Source organism: Ambystoma mexicanum, chromosome 13 (assembly GCF_040938575.1).
Source record: "Ambystoma mexicanum isolate Mex_15411 chromosome 13, UKY_AmexF1_1, whole genome shotgun sequence".
Taxonomy (NCBI): Eukaryota; Metazoa; Chordata; class Amphibia; order Caudata; family Ambystomatidae; genus Ambystoma; species Ambystoma mexicanum.
Genome location: NC_090938.1, coordinates 498,481,002 through 498,502,370, shown reverse-complemented (window position 1 = coordinate 498,502,370; position 21,369 = coordinate 498,481,002). Strand labels below are relative to the sequence as shown.

Sequence of the window (21,369 nt, the reverse complement as noted above, 5' to 3'; positions counted from 1 at the left end):
TGATATGGCATTTATAACGCGCCTATACACAAGTGTTTCAAGGCCCGACGAGGCAAGGGAGGGTCAACAGAGGGAAGACAATCTTACTAGGCCAGGTGACATTGAGATCGCACACGTGCGAGGGGGGGGTGCCAGGGAAAAAGGGGAGGGGGCAGTGCAGTACATGGGATAAACAGTAAAATAAAAACAATAAAAAAGAAGTGCGGCCAGCTGGTGGCAAGTGCAAGGGTAAGTGCAGACATCAGGTGTCAAGTGTTGGTAGGGGGCTTTAGGGATACATAAACAGCCCCCGAGTGCAAGGGTTGCCAGGGGGGCAGTGCAGGTGTGCAACTGGCAGGGAGCAGACCTGGGCCTGAGATCAGAGGGTAGCCAGGTGACCAGTGCAGTTTCAGTTTCAGCCAGGAGTTCAGCAGCAGGGGAGAGAAAGCGGAAGCAAAGAGGAAGGTCTTGAGGTGCTTCTGGAACCGGAGATGGTTCGCCTCAAGTTTCAGAGAGGCAGGGAAGCTGTTCCAGAGGGAGGCCCAAGCCGAAGAAAGAGATCTACCACCAACTCGTTGCTTGGAGAAGCAACTGACCCTGAGGAGTTGGAGGCGAAGAGCTTGAGAAGGAAGATATTTGGGAAGAGAGAGTTGAAGGTTTTGAGGCCCCAGAAGGCCTTGTGGACAATGCAGAGGGTTTTGAACATAATCCTCGCAGCCTCTGGGAGCTAGTGCAGTGATTTCAGTCATGGAGGGATACAATCTCTGGGCTTGATGCCAAGGATAAGTCTCGCAGTGTTGTTTTTGATGAGTTGCAGAGAGCAGAGAGTAGAGGCAGGCAGATTTAGAGAGAGGCTGTTGAAGTAGTCCAGCCTAGAGACAACGAGAGCTCTGGAGACAGTGAGCTTCTGGGGGATGGAGAGGAAAGGAAGAATGCCTCTGAGCAGGTGCAGCTGGTAGTGTGACTTCTTAGAGACGTCTGAGATGTAAGGAGAGAAGGAGAGTGTGGAGTCGAAGATGAACCCAAGATTTTTAGCCTCACAGGTGGGAGCAGGAAGAGGGCCAAGAGAGGCCGGCCAGAGTGACGGCAAAGGAGGGAGCAGGTGTACTGATGAGGAGAATCTCAGTCTTAATGGCATTAAGGCTGAGGTTATTGGCGGCACACCACTCCTGGACAGCAGACAGTCAGAGATGAGAGAAGAAGAAGTGGCTGAAGGAAGCCTGAAAATTAGCTGAGTGTCATCCGCATAGCACTGAAAGTTGGGGCAGAGAGCAGCAATGCAGTGGGCAAGAAGTGCCAGGTATTGCTTGAACAGCCAGGGAGAGAGGGTAGAACCCTGGGGAACACCACATGTAGAGATAGAGGAGAGGAAGGCATAGACTCTTCTCATGTGGTAGAATCAGAGGCTTTCGAAAACTCCAGGCTCTTTGCTTTTCATCAGCGCTACCACTCTGACCCTTTTGCCCTGCTTGTTATTTCTCACTTGCACTTTCCTTGGAACATTTTATCTTCAGGTGTTTATTGTGCATACTTGCATTGTCTTTTATTCCTTTCACTTTGCGATGCACACTTGCATTGTTCTTCTCCACTCTGTACTCCTTCCGTACTCCTCCTGCGCCTCTTGCACCTTCCTGCTTTAGCGTGCTTCTTTTACCCTTTTAGCCTTTTGTTTCACTCACTCCTGTCTTTGGCTGTGCCCATTTGCACTTCTTTTCCTTTGCAGTGCGTCCTTGCACCTTTAATACTGTCACTTTCCTTTTCCGTGCTCACTCGCACCTTTTCCTTACTTTTCTTTTGGGCCAATGCCATCGCTTGTCTTTCTTGTGCGCCCTCACAATTTCGTTTTACTTTGCTTCTGTTCGCTTTTCAATTTAAATCTGGGCTACTTGCCCACCTTTAAATCTGTTTACTTTCTGTCCTCTTATTTCTTCGCCACTCGCAAGTACTGTTTACTTTCTTTCTACTTTGTGGTTCTTGCTTTCCGCTTCGTGCAGTCTTATGAATCTTGCTTTTCCTCCCATTCCCGCTCCAGCCACCTGCACGCTCCCGAGTTTCTCTCTCTCATGCGAAACTCAGAGTAGCGTAGCACTGGCGCGGTCTCCCCAGGATGCTTTGGGTCGAGGTCAGGGTCTCACCACCTGCCCCTCCGACACATTTGGGCCTGGCACACGGGCCACGGGAACGAGCACTTGCACAGACACTGACAGCAGGGTCCCAGCTGCGTTGCTCCGGCTCTCAGGAGACACAGCTCCCCAGCCACGCTGTAGCCCTCCTCACACACCGGGCCAGCATTGCAGCACGCTGCTCTCCTCCGGATCCTCCTTCCTGCAGCTTCGTGGCTTCTCTGGTCCAAAATGCTTCTCCAGCTCGCTCATCCACCTGTGTTAAACCACACCTTTAATAGTGAAAAAAACCAGTCAAGTGGAGTCCAGGTGTACATGGTTACTATTAACTGCCTGACCCTGCCTGACTCTACTAGTGGGACAACTCAAGTTATTTCTAGGGTAGGTTGCCCTTACTTGCCCCATGTTACTCCTATGGGTAATCTTTACTGATCTTAGTTGCCTCTTCCTCGTCTCAGTATATGTTAGAAATGGGGAGGGGAGATGGTGTGAGATTGGAGATACCCTAACCTATTCTCCTTCAGCCTTTGTGGGGTATTTGTGGGACTGGGGCAATACCATGTCTCATAAGGTGATTGGTACAGTATAGGTGAAGACCCTCTGGCCCTAGTTTGGTGGACAAAGGGTAATTCCCTTTGTAGTGACTTACTCCCTTTCCTACCCACCCGGCCATGCGAACCTGGGCCTGTATAACTCTTCCCATGAAATGAACTTGGGGAAAAACAAAGAAGCGTTGGAATAGAGATTGTTTTTGTCTTGCTCAAGGACAAGTTCAAAATGGGGACTCTGGCTCAGATCCTCCAAGCCCTCAATATGCAGGTCTGGTTGGTGTCGCTGGTTCTTCAGGACAAATACTTGCACGTGCAGATTCATCTCAAGCACAATACGTACCTTTATTTTTAGTAAGAGATTTGTGGTGGGTTCTTTCCACTACCAAGTCAAGGTCCTACCGTTTGCTCCATTTTTGGCACCCTACATGGACAACTGGCCCATCTGAGCTCACTCCCCAGTACACCTGTACCGCAAGTTCAGTCTGTTGCATAGCTTAGGCTTCTACCTGACCTTCAGGAAGTTCAGGTTTCACAGTTCCAGTCGCTCTGAATTTTCAGTGCAGTCATGGACTCTCGCCTGGGTAGGTCTTTCCCGACCGAAGATTGAGTGGCGAACATTATCAAGATGTTTCATGTCCTTCAATCCCAGGAAGTGTCCTCCCCTCAGTTTTCCTGTGCTTACTGGGTCTCATGGCCTCTTGCCTTCTTGTAGTGTCGGAGCTTTGGCTGCGCATTTGATCGCTTCAGTGGCTTATGTAAGGGTGCAGAAGTAAGGCTCGGACACAATGGTGCCATGTTTTTGGATTGTGAGACACCCGAGGGTATTCTCACTCCTATTCCCGTTGATTCCTCTGTGCAGGTTGCCAGGGAAAGGCCATTACCTTTGCAACCTGACCCTGCGGGTGGACAAGCGAGGGAAGATCACCTGGGTGGAGGGTCCTTGAGGACTGAGAGTGGGGGGCCTTTAGTATCCCCCTTTTCCTAATGACAGCCCACCCAATCATTCTCCAACATCTATGGGTTATTGCAAACCAGCTTCCCTTATTTTGTCTGTCAGGTCGCTCTGGTATTGGGACGAGGAAGAGTCAACTAAGAGGCATACATGCTAACATGCACCTACACCACTTTAATACTGAGACCAGGAAGAGAGCCTCAAAGGACTACCAGTATCAATATCTGCCATGTCTCATTAATAAGCTTAACTATGGTCGGCCAATTGAAAGAGGGGACTCACACCTGCAACTCATTCATAGACCACAGGTATATAAAAGCTGGGTAACCAAAAGAGCAGAGAGAGGGAGAGAAAGGCGAGACACTGCTGGGAGCCGTTGGATGCAGGGCAGCCATGTAACAGGGGTCGGAATACCAGAGGCGGCAAGAGCTGGAGTTCAGAAATGGGATGGTGCGAGAACAGGAGTTCTCTGGCAGAACTGCACAGTAAAGGAAGGAGGCATGCTGAAGGGCCGTCCTTTTAATAAAGAAGCAGAGTGCTTGTTCCCCCATGGCTCTGCAAGAGCATCTGAGGCAGAGGACGGAATCTCTGGAGACAACCAAATCGAAGCAGGTTCAGCGCCGTATGCGGAAAGCCTGCTGAGGAAGCCGGTGAGTTTCAGAAGTCAGAAAACACAGTGTGAGTGACCATGAGCACTGTGAACCATTCTTCAGTAATTGTGAACATATACATTGTAGCAGAGTGGTCGCGTGGGTCTGAATGGAACAGGACATGCTCTTGAAAGTCTGTTTGAACTGTTCATTGAAATTAACCATTATAAAAACTGTTAAAGGGATGGTGCACTCTAAGCAAGTAGCAGTTTTGCCCCGTTTCGCGCCTAAAAACAAACATTTCAATGGTGAAAATCTTTATTGCTCAACTTGATAACATACTCAAACCTCTTTAAAGTTCAAATTGAATCAAAACCTAGCAAATGGCTTTTTCCTAAATATTGGAGTGAAATAAAGGTGGGAAAGACAACCCCATAGAACACAGTGAATGGGATAGAACCAACTCCAACTGTAAATGAAGTACTATAGGCAAACAGTGCTTCTATTGTGAACTATCTTGAACTTGGGGAAGGGAACCCCAGTGCTTGTATTGTGAACTCGCCTGAACTTGGGAAAGGGAAGCCCAGTGCTTTTGTTGGCAGCAGCTTTAAACCTGTGGAAGACAACCCGTGTCATCATTTAAACTATTTCCTTTTTCCATGGTTTTCAAAGGATCATTTTGAGACTTTGTTATACAACTATTTTCACACTTGGGGAAGAGGGTTGAACAGAAACTGCGAACTGGAAGAAGGTCAGAACTTCTAGGGGTTGAACACTGTTTTCTTTTGGTTACTGATATCCGTACGCTTTGTATATAATAAGTTGTAAGGTAAGTATAGGTTTTGGACACAGACGGATTCTTCATTAAAATTTCTTGACCTAGATGTTCCCTAGTTTTCTTTATGGAGGGAAATCCCACCTTAGTGTAGGTCAAGTGAGGCCTTTTTTCATCCTGACATTTAATTTAATTAATAGTGTTCATTAACATTTGAATCTGTTGTCTGTCGTGCTTCATGATGCCTTCACAGGATAGACTTTTATTAGTAATGGAAGGGTTGGACAAATGCCTCGCTATCTCTAAAGCCAAGTGCGGGTTCCCTGCCTCAACAGAAACTAGTGAAATTGTCAGGAGTCCGAAACCAAACACTCTGTCACTGTTTTGTCCAAAAACCTACTACTGTCCCTAACAATATAAGTTAACTGTGCCAGTATGGTTTCTTCTTAAGGTATAAAGTGTTCAAGGTGCTTTCAAACAGAAAAGTTCCCAGTCTTGCTGGTAATAAAGTGATGCAAAGTAATGTTTCAAAATATGCAACTCCAAACGCTAGGGTTGTGCTCCTTTTCCCCCCTAGACTTATCCTTCTCTTGAGTTGCTGGATATGTCACGAGAAACTTTTACTTGACCTCACAGTTCCTGTATCCTACCAGCTTGGTATGCCCCGCTACCAAGTGTAGAATTCCTTTTTTCTTTGGCTTCACATATGGGTGCAAATCCCAGACTTGCAAGGTTACATTGTGTCCACTTGGTTCACTCTCATGCCAAGTATACAACTCTCTCATTTGCTTCAGGGTACCATACCCTCTTTTGGGTCCATACCCTTTTTCTCTTGGGTGTGGGTCCCAGACTCGCACCTTTGCGTTGTATTCTTAAACAAGCGTTTACTACAGTTTCTCCTTTTTTTCAGAGTTCCTAACCCTCTCTTGCCAACTTCTGAGCCCCCTCCACCACCCTGACGCTTTCCCACACCTCTCACAGCTTCCAGGCAACCTGCGTACTTACCGGTTTGCTTCTTTCTTTGCGGTACCAATGGCTCCCAGGCAGCCGTATTCTTCCTGGAGGCTCCTGTAGGGTTCCGGCATCGAGCGGCTTCTGCAGCTTCCCTGCAGACTAAGAATTCTCACGGGTTGCACGTTCCGACTCCTCTGCACTTCGCCTTGCAAATGGGTAAGTCTTTTGCTATTCCTCTTTGGAGGACGGCTCTCAATCTCTCGTGTCTCTGTTGCATTCGCTCGAGCCTGAGCTTGACACTGGCTTCCTTTCGAGCTTGCGTGTCACGCTGATGTGTTCGCTAGAGCCCATCCCTGGGCACGGAAAACTGGACTGGTTGCTCGTCTTCACACTAGTAATCCTTGCACTCCTAACCATCTTCTTCATCACATTATCAACCTTAAATCTGCGTGCATAACACATTGGACTACTTGGTCTCTCATTGTTGTCATATAGGTTAGTTTGGTTAACTTGGCAGCAATACATATTTGCCTTATCCAGGGCAGTGTGCAGGAGGATTTGTAGAAGGAGTTGGACATGGTGAAGTTGGGAGATACTGCGTTCTCTGGTGATGATCGTCCACTATCCCATAGGGGGATTCTCCTCCCATGTGATCCACCCTTAGCGCACCACCCCCAGGGGGACTATTGTACTGTGGACACACAACCCTGGCCCCATGGGAAAGGTCTCCCTCCCGGGGGAGAAGTAATGACAGCCTCAGATTCGTCACACTTATCTGTTGTCTCAATTTCAGGGGAACAGGTCAGACCTTCTTCAAGTCTTGACAAGAGTATTTCAAGACCGGGCATGGTGGTCCCTGCGAGACAAGCTGTTCAAAGGGGCTTTGCTTTGCCAACCCTGGCCCCAACGGACAGTAGTCACAGATGCGTCCTTAAAAGGCTGGGGTGCTCACCTGACAGATCTGAATGTGATTTTACTGTTGTCTTCCTTGAAGTCTCTTGAACACATCAACTTGTTGGTGTTGAGGGCAATTAGGCTGACCTTGTTGCCTTTCTTTCTTCCTTCCGCACACAGCAAGAATGTGCTGATCTTGATGGACTGCACAGTGGCAATGCACTACCTCAACAAGCTAGGTGTGTCAAGGCATCATGAATGCGACACAGACAATCCACTGAAAGATTGGGCTGCAAACGTTTATTAAAATAAAGAGGGTTGGAAAAAGGCCTAAGTTGTCCTATGCTAAATTGGGAGTTCCCTACCTAAATAAATCTAAGGATTGTCTGTGTCAGGAAGTCCAAAGCAAATGTCTGTGTCCAAAACCTATACTTGCCCTCACATCTATTTTTATACAATGTGTAGGGATGTCGGCCTCAAAATGAGAAGTGTTCAAATAAAGGTTCACAGCTTGGTCCAGCTCTTGGTCAAAAGGTTTCCCTTCCCCATTGTTCAAATAGTTCACAGTACCAAAAAGGGGATCCCTTCCCCAAGCTTTCAAGTCTTTCAACAGTTCCAACACAATTCCTTGGGATCCTTCCCAGCTCTTCTGTCTTGGTTATCCTCCACCATTTTTATATAATTCAATGCCTTACTTTCACATCAAACCAGTTTTCCTTTTTGAATCAATCAACAGCTTCTTTGTGGTGATTTCAGTGGCTTTTCATAAAGGGGTATACTCGGTCTAGGCTCAGTTGACGGACCACACAGCCCACCGATTACAGGTCACGCAACCGACACACCTTGCTTGCTCCTTCATATGCACATTGCCACTGTCTTATCTCTACAGTGGTGCTTAGGTCATTCTTATTTCACATCTTTATGCTTTATCATTGCTTGTTTTCCACCATTAGCTTGTTGCACTTTCACATACTCTCATGGCTCTTGCCAATGCTTGTTCTTTTAATCTGCACAGTTCACAATGATATCCTTGTAGGTCTTGCCAAGGCCTGCCCAGTTCCTTTAACTCGTGTGATTCCACAAAACAACTTTAATTCGGAACGGTATTCAACTCTGCTTGCTTTCATTCGAATCAGTATTCAAAGTTCCAAAGTACTTGCTTTTATGTAAATCGGTATTCAAAATACTTGTTTTCATCAAAGTGTTTACTTTCATTTAAATCTGTATTCAATAGCTTTCCTGTCAGTCTTACATGCTCTCCTGCCAGCCCTGTGTCCCCTTCTCTAGGCCGACTCACCACTCAGTTCTTACGGAATTCCAGCAAGCTTCCTGGCTGTCACAAGTCCTCTCTATCTCATGCAGCTCCTTGCTCCGTGTCTGCTGCGGCTCTCTGTGACTTTGCTCCCACCAATGATGCATCCCTCGCAGCTCGGCCCTCACTCGGCAGCTTCTTCTGCTCACGCCGGTTACTTTTCCGCACTCTACCACCGGCCTTCAGCTTCCTTTAGCCACGCTTTCCACTGCATACACTCTGCATCTTCTCTGGTTTCTCAAGCACTCTGTCTGCCACGCCAGCCTGATTGTTCAAAAGAAGACTAGACCGCTCATTGCTGGTTTTGGAGTTTGGTAGTACTTAGTTGCCTCCTCCTCATCCCAGTACCTGCACAAGGACGATTCAATATGGTAACTCTAGCCCAAGCCCTCGATTGACAGGACTGCATGGTGCCCCTGGATCTTCAGGAGGCGTACTTCCATGTGCCTATTCTCATCAAGCACAGGAAGTACCTGAGATTTTTTGTGCTCAATTGCCGCTACCAGGTGAAAGTGCTGTCGTTGGGACCATCTTTGGCACACCGGGTTTACACCAAGCTAATGGCAGTGGTCGCGGCTCACCTCTAGAGGGAAGCTTTCCCCTAACTGGATACTGGCTTGTCCAAACTCGTTCCCCAGGCCAGGAGATGGCACACTTGTTTTGTATGTGCAGCCTGTTACACAGCTTGGACTTCTCCCTGAACTTCAAGTCTCTTGTTTCGCTGTCCAATAGTTCCAGTTTATCAGTGCGGTCTTGGGCACTCGCTTGGGCACAGCATTTCCGCCCAAGTATCGCATGGCGAACATCTTGTCCTTCATCCCAGGAACAAGTTGGTGCCTCAGCCTTCCTGCGCTTATTGGATTGGATGGCCTCCTTCCGGTTTCGGAAGCCCGACTGTGCATGAGGTTACTTCAGTGGCTCCTCCGTTGTCACTGGTCTCTGTTTCAGGGGAGCATGCAAAACATTTGTCAGGTCTTGCACAGAGTTTCTCGAGACCTTGCTGGGCAACACAGTAGCCATGCACAAGCTGAAAAAGCAAGGGGGTGTGGGGTCTTTGCCTCAGTGCAGAGAAGCAATGCAACTGTGGTTCTGGACACTGCAGAGCAGCATATCCCTGACAGTGGCTCATCCTGCTGGAACAGAGAAGGTCATAGCGGATGTCTTGAGCAGACAGACTTCCTGCTCCCAAGAGTAGGAGCTCTGCCATGAAGTTCTTCAGGAGATCTTCTCCCGCAGAGGTGGACCTCTCTGCTTCCAGTGTGTCCAGGAAGTGTGAGTTCTGCTACAGGGAACTTCCTTGCAGGGAGCTCAGGGGGATGCTTTAGCAGTCGACTGGACTTTGGACCTCCACTGTGTGTTCCCGCTAATCCTGGTCATTCTGCTCATTCTCAGGAGTGATTTTGATCACTCAGGACTGGGTTCGGATAACGCAGCACTCGAAGTTAGTGGATCTGCTGTCCTATTCAGAGAAGGGGCGGACTCTCCATCTGAACCTCAGCAGCCCAACGTTCATGCTTGGTTGCTGAGAGGCTGTGCATACGGGGGTGCATACTGCATTCTCCCAAGATGGTCATCATTAGTCCCATAGAAGTTTTCCATCCCCATGAAATCCACCCGCTGAGTACCACCACCAGGGGACTATCGGGTAGCGGCCTCAACTCCCTGGAATCATGGGAAGGGGCTCCCCCTATGGGAGCAGGACAATACCCTGGGATTCGTCACAGCCCTTCGTTCCCAATGGTCACAATTCTCTGGCAGGATGACTGACCTTCCTCAGGTCACCAGCAAAGTTGCACATAATCTCCTGTGGTGGACCTGCAAGGAGAAAGTGATGATAGAGAACCTTTTTGGCAACCCTAGCCGGCGATAACAGTAGTCATGGATTCTTCCCTCACAGGATGGGGAGCTCACATGAGCGATCTCCCGATCAGCACTCTTTGGTCCCCATCAGAATCCATACTACACATACACTTTTTAGAGCTGAGGGCAATCAGACTAGGACTGATGGCCGTTTTGCCTTTCATACAGGGGAAGAACATCCTGATAATGCCGGACAATACAGTGGCCATGCATTACCTCAACAAAAGAGGAGGTCTAGGGTCACTACCACTGTGTAGGGAGGCAATGCAGCTTTGGTTTTGGTCCCTGCAAAATAGCATATCTTGATTGACTGTTCACCTAGCCGGGGAAGAGAACACTATGGCAGATGCTCCAAGCAGGCAAAGCTGACTCCCACGAGTGGGAGTTAGCTCAGTAAGTCCTTCTAGAGATTATCTTCTTTGGGAAACCCCTCAAGTGGATCTGTTCACGTCCAGTGTCAACAGGTAATGCGACATGTTCTGCTCCAGGGAATTTCCTCAAAGAAGAGCTCTAGGAGAAACGTTTGTGGTGGACTGGGATTTTCCACTACTGTATGCATTTACATCAGTCCCGTCATTCCTCATGTCATCAGAAGGTTGAGGAAGTTTGGGAAGTCCATGATCCTGATTTCTCTGGATTGGGCCAGGAGGGATGTGGTAACCAGAACTTCTGGGAATTTCCATCTGCCCTCCATTCCATCTTCTCTCTTCTCTGCTCTCACAAGAGGGAGGCCACCTTCTTTACTCAGAAATCAGAACTTTCACGCTTGGTTTCAGAGCAGTTAAAATACAAAGATTGGGACATTCCGGAAGACGTTATGGAGGTATTGCTTTCGACCAGAAGACCAGCAACAAAAGCCCTTATGCCGCTGCCATTGGAACAAGTTTTGCAGTTGGTGTAGAGCTGAAGATGTTGATAATTTCACCTGTGAAACACCTACAGTGCTTTCTACTTTGCTGCACGTGGCCCACCCGGGGCTACAGGTGACTGTGGCCAAGGGCTAACTAGCAGCGTTAACCATCTTCAAATGCACACCAAAGCAAGTCTCTTACTTTAAAATACTCATCACCATACAGTTCCTCAAGGGACTGACAAATATTTTCTCACTGTTCCCTTTTTTATTCCCGGCTTGGGACCTGAAGTTGTTTTTCAAAATGTTTGAGAGCTCCATTTGAACCTCTCCATTCCTGTCTGCTCACATTGACATTCAATTCAAGCTTCCTTGTTGCCATCACTTCTGCTCGTAGACTGAGTGAACTGCTGGCTTTTTCATGTAAACCTCCTTTCACTACATTTTCCATGTAGAAGGTAGTCTTGAGGGTTCCCCATCCTTCCTTCCTTCCCAAGGCAGTGTTCGAATTTCATCTCGCGCAAAAGCTTACCTTGCCTGTATTTTATCCACCTCCTCATCCTTCCAAGGAAGAAAGAGTTTGCACAGATTTGACCGAAAAGGGCGATGAGTTTTTATATTGCCAGATTGGCAGATGTCAGGCAAGACGATCAACTCTTTATCGGTTACACTGAACACAGATTGGATCAAGCCGTAACTAAACAGATCTTGTCACGCTGGAACAGTCTGTGTGTTTCAGAATATCGTTCTTTGGCTGGGAAGGATGTCCTGAAAATCTAAGGGCACATTCCACTGGAGGAGTGGCAACCACTCTCGGCTCTGCAAAGAGGTGTACTGGTGCAGGACATTTGTAATCCTGCAATTTGGTCCTCGATTCACCCCTTCTCAAAACATTGCTGTCTGGACACCTTTTCAGGTCCGGATGCCAGGTTTGGGAATGCTGTTTTACACACTATAAACCAGTAATAAAATCCACTGGTCCCATCACCTTCATTATAACTGCTATGGGAGTCTATCAAAGAAGAGAAATCTGTGGGAGCACACAATCTATTAGAAGAACAAATTACTTATCCCTAGTAATGTTCTTTCTACTGGATGTTCCTCACACAGATTCCTCATCGCCCTCCTAGCCGACCCCTCTGACTGTGGGTGAATTTTTAATATACTTCTCTCTTGCAATGCCATGCCGGTTATGTATCCTCAAGTCGGCTGTGCGCAAGAGGGAAAAACTAGAACTGAGGTAATGGGCACAGTACGTGCTATTTATACCAAGTCCCATCCGAGCGTGGGGATGGAAGCCACCGAGGGACATTGACCCAATGACGTACGGCACCCTCTGCTGTCAAAAGTTTCCGAAACTGCAATCAGGATATCTGTATATCAAAGATGAGAAATTTGTGGGAGGAACATCCAGTAGAAAGAACATTACCAGGGAGAAGTAATTTGTTCTTCTGTGCCTATCTGATGATCTTCTTGGGATACCCACGGTTGACGAGCCATTCCTGCAGATCGTTCAATGTCTTTGGAATCCCTTTTCTCAGAGCAATTGCTGCGTATTCGCAGAAATTGGCCATATGGGAGATTATCTTTTAAACTGCTTGAATGAAAGCTAATGTGATGTAAAAGACTATTTTTGTCTGTGGGTTTCCAATACAGTTTAGAGATCAACCTAGTGCCTCGCTTTATGGTCCATATTTCTAAGAAGGCTACCTTCTCTCGATGACAGTATGTCACCGTAAATATGATGTGTGGGTCGCTTATTTACCCATGAAAAGAAATGAGTTGTGACTCACTAACTCACCATAATAGAAAAATGTCATCAATGTATTGTAACCATGTTTAGTAATCCAGAGGCAATGGGTGCAGAATCGGGTCCTTCACATGCATACCCGAACACCTCACAACCACACATTTTTTTTCAGAGAGGCAATTTGAGGGGCAGGAATCAGAAACGGTTTGTCAGCCTTGAGAGACAAATACAGGCGAGACCATGGAACAATCAACCATGAAGGCACACAGGGAGCTGGGTATAACAGTAATCAATCTATCAATGGATGACCGGATGAACACAGAGCTGGGATTGTTAAGTAAAGGCCTTAGCTATGTACATACCAAGAGAGCGTAATTTCTTCAAAAATAAATTCAACTAAGGAAGTTTTTCAAAAATATCAGATTCAAGTATTTTGTTCTTAGACCTATTTGTTCAAAACCAGTATGAGTAGGGACAGGGACACATCTCGAAGCGATGATGTCACTGGCTCTGAGAAAAGAGATTTCTACGATCTGCAGGAACGACTCTGCAGGTATGCCAAGAAGATCATTAGGCACGCACAGAAAAGGACATTTACTAGAGATGGACATATATGCCTTTTTAAAGCATAAAAAGAGAAACCCTCTCCCTCTCTGTACTGTACTACTCCAACCCTACCACTATTTAAATCCAACCTCAAAGCTCTCCTATCTGAAGAACCTGTTTCCTAGCACTCTACGCTACTGCATCACCCTGTTTTCCTCTCCCCCTACCCTTCCAGGACAACCCTACCCCACTTTTCTGTCACCCTTCTATCCTTAATTCTGCATTTTCTCCACCATCACATTCCTATGTCATTCTGTCCTGTCCTCATCCCTGGTTTGTTTTCACATCCCCTGCAACATCTGATATTCAAGTCACATGCTCGCACCGCATTGTAAAGGATCCAAGTCCTTCGCACTTATCAATAGTACATTCTGTTAGCGTTTTTGTGCCAGAAATGCATTGTTTTCCCTCTGATTTTTATTAATAAATGAATTCAGATTAAGAACGTTAACTTGGTGCACTCTATTATCATATCTGGTTGGTCCAGCATAATGTCATTCTTTAAATCATTCTTGTAATTCTTAGGACCCCAATAAAACATTATTTTCTTTTCCACCAGAACTATGCTGACATCGCCCACATTATTTGTTTTATTTAAAGATTTACTTGTAAGTAGTTTGTCACTTTTTGCTGCCTCAGAGGGCTAAAAAAAGGTAATGTTGAAGGGTAACAAAGGGAGTAGGAAACAGATGAAGGTTCAGGGCAGCACTATAATTGTATTATTTACATGCCATTGGGCAGTCCAGTGTATGTTGGCGGATTTGAGAGAGATAATAAGTGTATTCCCAAACCTGGATGGTCAACTAATTTAGGTCAAATATGCCACAGTAATTCATCAATCGCAATTAGAGATTGGATCAACTAGGGTAAAGTAGGCGATTAGGTTACACATCTATGGGTCCTTTTTGAAAGATAATGGGCCTCATTACAAGTTTGCCGGTCCGGTTACAATGGTACCAGTAAGCTTGCCAGTACCGTTGTTACCCGACCAGCAAATTATGAATTCTGCTCGCGGGTGCGTTTCTACTCTGGCGGGCTTACTGGCACCCGCGAGCGGACCTCGACGGATGCACCGGCACCATTCATGAATGGTGCCGGTGCATCCGACCTCCCCATTCCCATTGAGTCCAATGGGGCTCAAATGGGAATGGGGAGTAATAAATACCGGCAATGGGCAATTACCGGGTACGCCGGGGCTGGAATGCCCTGGTAAATGCCCATTGTCGGGTGCCGTTAAATTCATGACTCCGGCGGCTACCGCAAGACTCATAATGATGCCCAATGGCACAATGGGTGAGTTTGGTGTTCTCCTTACACCCATTTCTATGAATCTGTGTAAATTGGGAGAGCATTAGAGTGCACTGTGAAATCCATGCTCTTACACTCTCCAGCGATTGCTGCAGTGCGTAGATTGTGATGCTTTTTGTTTTTCCATTTTGCCCTTTCACCCCCTCCCCCTCTACACATCTTTAATTACATCCCCTCCCATTGTGCCCTGCCTGCGTTTCCCCCACTTTACTCTCATTCCTCCCACTTTACTCTCATTCCTCCCACTTTACTCTCATTCCTCCCACTTTACTCTCATTCCTCCCACTTTACTCTCTTTCCTCCCACTTTACTCTCTTTCCTCCCACTTTACTCTCTTTCCTCCCACTTTACTCTCTTTCCTCCCACTTTACTCACATTCCTCCCACTTTACTCACATTCCTCCCACTTTACTCACATTCCTCCCACTTTCCCCATCTTTGATTCTGTACCTTCCAAAGTGCTCTTGGATGTGTGAAATAGTGGTGGAAGGACAGGATGTGTCTGGGGTACTGAGAAGAAAGGTTTTCATACTTTGTCAGACAACTCGAGGCTAGAATTTACTATTCAAGGGCCTTCATTGTAAAAACAGAAAACTAAAGGGATTGGGGTTTAACTGAGGTTACGAAATGAGAATTCCATCCTCAGACTAACATAAGCTTCTCTCTAGGACAGAGGTCCTCACTCTTTCCCTGTCCCCCTTAGATGTTGCCTTCTGGCGGGAAAACAGAGTAATTGACATTCTGTGTTTTTAAGTGCCCACACTTCTTTCTTGGCAGTATCTGTAGATACCTTGGCCTTTGTGGAAGTCAAGATGTCAAGTTGTTGCATGTAACTTTTGGGAGATGTCAACACCACCACCCATGGTGCCTGCGCCATTCTGAATGGTGGCCATGTGTCAGACTGTTGGATCCTTTTCAGGATCATAATGGAATGTAGGGGTGTCACATTGACAGTTTGCCAGAGACCTTTCGGGATATTACTTTCGCTCCAAGCCAGGAGTCACCCTAATGTGCTTAAATTAGACCAACACTCTTTAGTCTTGCCTATCTATCTGATCATCTTCCTTTTTAGGAACTTGACTTTGTGTGCTCCGGTGACCTTCACCCCCTCCTTTTCAGTCTCCATTCCTCTTCGATATTTTACACTACATAGCTCTTTTCCTTTCCTACTGCTCTCTCTGATCTTATTCTCCTCCTCCTCTTTCTGCTCCACTCACCTTCATTAATGATGTGCTTCTTTCCTCCTGTCACCTGCCTCACTCTACTCTAGAAATAGTTTCTCCTTCTCCAAATGCCTACTCTCTTCTTTTATCACCTACTCAATTCACTTGATGGTGCTCTCCTCACTTTCAAAACTGCTCCTCTGCTTCTCCCCCACTTTCTCCTTTCCATTGCTTTCTTTCTTGGTCCTCTGCCATGCAATGCCCAATCCTTTCGCCTTCAACTCCCAGCTCCCACTCTTCTTTGTTCGTCCTGCTCCTTTTATACACCCGCATGGGGCCAAAGTGATAAACCATTGGCAGCTGACTGGTCTGCATGCACTTTAATATGTTTTCACATTTTCACTGCAACTGTCGCCCACTTCTGATGTGCAAAGGGGCTCTAGGTGGATCTGGCAGTCAGGGATTTAGATTTCCCTGGATAGTGTTTGCCACTATCCAGCATTAAACAAACTTGTGTTTGATTTCAAGCACGGAAGTAGGGGAGTCCTTGAGATGTGCGTGAGCTGGCCCCAAGTCAGACGGCTGGATTTCTCATGTTATGCAAACCATATCTGCATGCTCATTTCCCATCACTGCAAGTTTGGGTCTGCGGCATGGTCACGTTGGAGATTATTATGGACCAAAAATAACGTTCCTACTAGGCCTTGAGACAAATCGGAGCGTGTAAGTGCAGTAACAGAAATGAGTGGAGAGGGGAGGAGAGGGGGAAGTGTAGGTTGGGAAGGAAAAGGGAATAAAGACAAGCAACGTTCCTACTCGATCTTGAGTTAATTTGTGGCGTGCAAGTGCAGTAACAGAAATTGGGCAGGAGGGGAAGTGCAGGACACGGAGAAGGAGTAATGCTCAGAGGGGAGGGAGGAGAAGGGTAGAGTAAGTGCAAGTAATCGGGTTCGAACCCAGCACAAGGCTGGAAATAAAGAAGAAAATGGAGTGGGTGCACAATTTGGGAAAGCCTCACCCTATGGTTCAGGGGGCTGCATCACGTATGCAGGTTCAAGTAGGTAAGGTGCAGAATTGACATAGGCCTCAAGACAGCGGGCTATGACAGTTGTACAGGTATGCAAAAACAATGAGAACAGGTAGGAGCAGAGAAGCAAGAAAACATAAACAGTGCTAAGCTGTAAGGAAGGTCAGATAGAAGGCACACACATAGGGCGGGCAGAAGGCCATATTAAGGTAGGTGCCAGGCAGCCACCATAAGATGCAAAAGATATACAAAGATGGTATCAGGCAGCGTACATGTAACAGGGCGAGGCAATGTCACAGGGAGTAAGTCAGAGGCAGATTACATTATACTGTCCATTGCTGAATTTAGCCCAGTAATCACATTTTACACTGTGTGGTAGTCTGACCAGGATTAACCCAGGGTTTGAAACCTGGACAATCTTGCTGTGTTCGTGTCTCCCTGGCCTAAGATATACAGGGCCAGAAGTTGTTGTCTTGGTAGGGAGTATTAGAGTGAAGTCTACTGATGGTTTGGGGAGCATGTCAGATCCTCTGTGTACCACCTCTGAGACATTGATCATAGAGTTGGTGGTGGCACCTTGCCCCCAAGGTCACTTCAGGCTCACCATCACCCAATCTATGGGTCTTTGTCACATTCTGCAAACACGTCTTAAAGTCATAACTCAACACTTTCATAAGAGGTCATCCTAGTTTATGGCTTCAGGTTTTAGCTGAGAACTTTCCAATCATGATCCTAGTTAGCCACAGCCTATGTTTAACCTCTGAACAATCAACAACAACAAGATTAGTTCTTCCTTGACTGTTCACGTCAGAATTTCTGTTGCACAGTGGGAGAATCAAGGTGGGACCAACCAGTCTGAAGGGTTTGTCTGGAGGAGGTGGAGTCTTAAGCATGCCAGGGTGTTGTGAACTGCTACAGAGCTGTTGTGGAGGCAGAGGGCAGAGTTTGCGCTCAAGAGAAAAAGATGCAAACTCTGACCCTGGTATGAGGAGACAGAAGAGTGTCAGTGACATGGAGAGAGACAACTCCCACTTAACTAGACTGAACATAGAGGTGGGGTGGTGATTCTGAGAACAGAGCCAGCTAGAGCAGAAAACCATTGAGGGGAAAGTCATTACATGGAAATACAATGCACTTTAGATATTGAAGTTCCAATTCCAAGGACCCTTTGAGAAAGGGACTGAGTGAATAACATTGTACACTATGAATTACCTACTGGGGATGAAGCTGTTAGGCCAGACAAAGTCAGGAAAGCAATTGAAAAAACTGGTAAGCAACCAGCCACACAGCACCTCTGAAAAAGTGAACCACTACTCTTAACCTTTTGCGGCTCTGGATCACTCACCTACATTAATATTCTTGATGTTCTGGTGGGCTTTTTCAATAAATGCCAGTAACCCCTCAACTAACGAAATCGATTCTATGAAATCTAAAACCTGTGCGGTTCTTTGAAACTAATCATCTTTGCATTCTCCATTTTGTAAACTGTTGCTTTACTTTTGTTTTTAAAAAGTGCACTTTCAAAGTTTGATTGTTCTCTTATTCTCCAATCCTCATGTTCCCTCAGATTACGTTCCCATTGGACCTCGCTTCTCCAATCTAGTGCTGCAAGCACTTTTGGTGTTATTGAAGAAAGCCCCACCACAGGTAAGAAATTTTGGAATTTCTGAAAAGAAACAGTGGCAGATGGACCTGATTGTCAGAGTGATATTCAGCCTGGTCCAGAGCCACACATGTTTTGCTGTTTTAAACATGAATTTGATGTTCCTGTGTCCCCAACTGCTTCATAGATTTGCTCTTTCAGTTTCAAAAGGTGGAAATAAGCTGTGGATGACCCCTACAGACCCTGTGAATATCCAGTCTGCAACAATCAATTACTCTGTTACATTCTTAAAGTTCCCAAGGAAAAGGGAAATTTGAGAAACCAAGCTAAAAAGCGGCAGGCGCGTATCTTGGATGTCCTGCAGGGATTGTAGGTGGGCGGGGGAAGACAATCGATCATTACGCTCCTAGACTTCCTTATGGATCAGAGGCATCTGATTGTGCTAGTCATTTTGCTGCGTTTTTCTACAGGGGGGGCAGGCCTCCCCACACCCGGCCTACCATGGACCCACCCCTCTCCAACCCCCACTACCCTATAAATCAATTTCTAAAGTACCCTTACACTGCCCCAATACAAAGAATGCAGCAAAATGGCTGTTTCACCAAATGCAGTGATATGGCCACAATCCGATGGGCAGATATTTTCCTAACTACTCCCAGTTCTCGCCCCTCCCAAGACCTCAAAATACCTGTACAATTGCTGCAAAGAGTTCAGGGGTTGTGTTTCTAAAATGGACTATTGTACACTCTCTGAATTCATAGTCCATGTGTTTGAAGGCAGAGTGTTCATGCACCCTAAAGACATGATAATCAAATAAGAACTTCTCTGAGATACAGTTTTTAACTGGTGCAACTTACTTAGTAAATTGATATCTCAAAATTAACTATTTTACAATTGGGAGAGATTACTTCCTCCAAGAGTTTACTTTATATTCTCAGTAAATGACTAGTCTCTTGCTCAGGATGACAGTTTTCTGAGTGGTATTGTACTGTATTGTGCTCAATGATTCCTGTTCCCTTGGTTCTAGAGTGTAACCATGGAACTGTGCTCTGAGAAGTTGGCATGCCAAGGTAAGGTCCAAAGGTGATAACTGCTTCCGCAGGGAGTTGTATCCTGCAGCGAAAAAAGCAAGCATAAGGAGTAGCTTATTTTCATTTCAAACTGTGCGATCATATCTGGACAAGAGTAGTGACTTGCTTTTACCCTTGCGCACCAGAGATTCTCTCCTTTGACAGCATGCAAGGTAAAAGCGACTGTGACTAGCGCGTCTCGTCAGGAGTGTGCACAGCAGGAAAGCTGTAACTGGGTCATTTCCTTTCTCCCCTAAAACCACCAGAAAAGTCTTCCAAACAATACTCTACTGCCCATGGAATATCTGCTAGCACAATAATTCTCTCATCTGAAACTAATCTCTTCTTGTAACTCAAGAATGCCAAAATGTACAGTTCACTCTTAAGCTTTTAAATAGCAGGTGCATGTCAAACAGAAAGTGTTCTATTCTTATTCCAGAACATGTCCCTCGTAGATCTGGATGTCAGTGCTCTACTCTTCATAGAAACCCTGGCTCACAACCAGTCCAAGCGACAGAGTTCCACTGTCCAAGATCTTGCTCCTTAAACAGATCTTGATGAATGACATTTATGGAACCTTCTCTAGGGTTCTAATCTGCTTTGGCCAAGGACATCACAAACCTTCCTTAACCTTCCCTCCATCTTGGGATGGGAAGGGCTTGGTATTCTACAATAAAATCTGGTTTAAAACATCACTTACATAATAAGTTCCACCTCACTCCAAACTCTCAATCAATCCTACACAGAGAGCTACTACTCCCCTAATAATTCTTGTGTGTAAAACATCCACAGACACGGTGTACCACTTTTGCCCCTCTGACGCCCTTGATGGCCCTAGAGGACCTGACGGCAACTCCAAAATGGATAATTCCATGCAAAACGCTCAGAGGATTAATGCACGTTCCATGAAAGGGCCTTTTCTAAAGAATCAGAGGTCAATAATCTAGTTTTGAACCAGAATTCCCAGGACAGTGTTCAGCAGTTTACTATGTCTAAGGGTTTTAGGGTGTGCCAGCACACTTCTATCATGATGCCTATGTCCTTGTTGTGGCTGGGGTGTTTTTCTCAACTGTGGTCGATCTCTTGGTCCTGACCCTTGGCAATGTCTTGGCCGGTTTATCGTTCTTGGATAGAAGGAATAGGTGATGGCTTCACAACAGCTACCTTGGCAAGCCCTGTATGGATCCCTCTTGTCCGAATGGTTGCTCTGTGGATAAGGCTGTTATGTAGTCTCCCTGTATGGAGAGTACTGTGAGGGTCAGAAATAAGCGGTGGAAACCTTGATAAAGGTTTTTCACAAATAGCCATTTTATTAACTTATAAGGGTGTGACAAACGCCCGACTTACCCTAACCTAACGTGGATTTCCCTGCCTGAAAAACTAAGACTAAAGGAAAACACTCAAACAGAAAATGATCTGTCCCTCACACTTCAGCATACCACAACATCATATAGGTAATTATATGGCCGTGCCAGCTCAACAAAATAACTGTTATACTTAAACACAATTTTGTAACCAAATATCCTTGTAACCAGGGTAAGATCTCCTTGCCCAGGATTAATGCAGGATTCTCCAAATAAAAGGTCCAATTAACAAAGTTATTTTCAATAATTAAGTTGTGCTTTAAAGGCAATATAAAGTTCCTTTCAATGGCCAAGTTCTGCTTCAAGAGTAACACAAGTTCTTTCCTTCCTTTTCGGTTGCACTTGGCATTTAGATATGATCAAACAAGGCTCATCATTTTGCAAAAAGAAGTTTCTGCCAGCTCATCTTTATCAAACCAAAACGTATTTGTTTCATATTTCAAATTAATATTTCAATAGAACTTCTCTTCTATGGAAAAGACAACTACTTCACATCTCTTCTTTATAAACAATGATGTCTTTGTAAGGATGGTTTTGCCACAGTTTATCAAACACATCAGTGGTGTTGCCACTTTCTTCCCACCACAATGCAGTGCTTCAATATCTTCTTCCTGGTCCACTAACCTGCCAGGACTACAA

The 21,369-nt window shown here is 45.9% G+C and overlaps 1 protein-coding gene across 3 annotated transcripts in view; it reads left to right on the top strand.

Moving 5' to 3' along the window:
* NSF (N-ethylmaleimide sensitive factor, vesicle fusing ATPase) overlaps positions 1 to 21,369 on the top strand; it is a 1,025,749-nt gene that overhangs the window by 828,798 nt on the left and 175,582 nt on the right. For all 3 annotated transcript variants that reach the window (XM_069634162.1, XM_069634161.1, XM_069634163.1), the window contains one exon: positions 18,261 to 18,340. In XM_069634162.1, the coding sequence (XP_069490263.1) occupies positions 18,261 to 18,340 (80 nt within the window). The remainder of the gene's footprint in view (positions 1 to 18,260; positions 18,341 to 21,369) is intronic.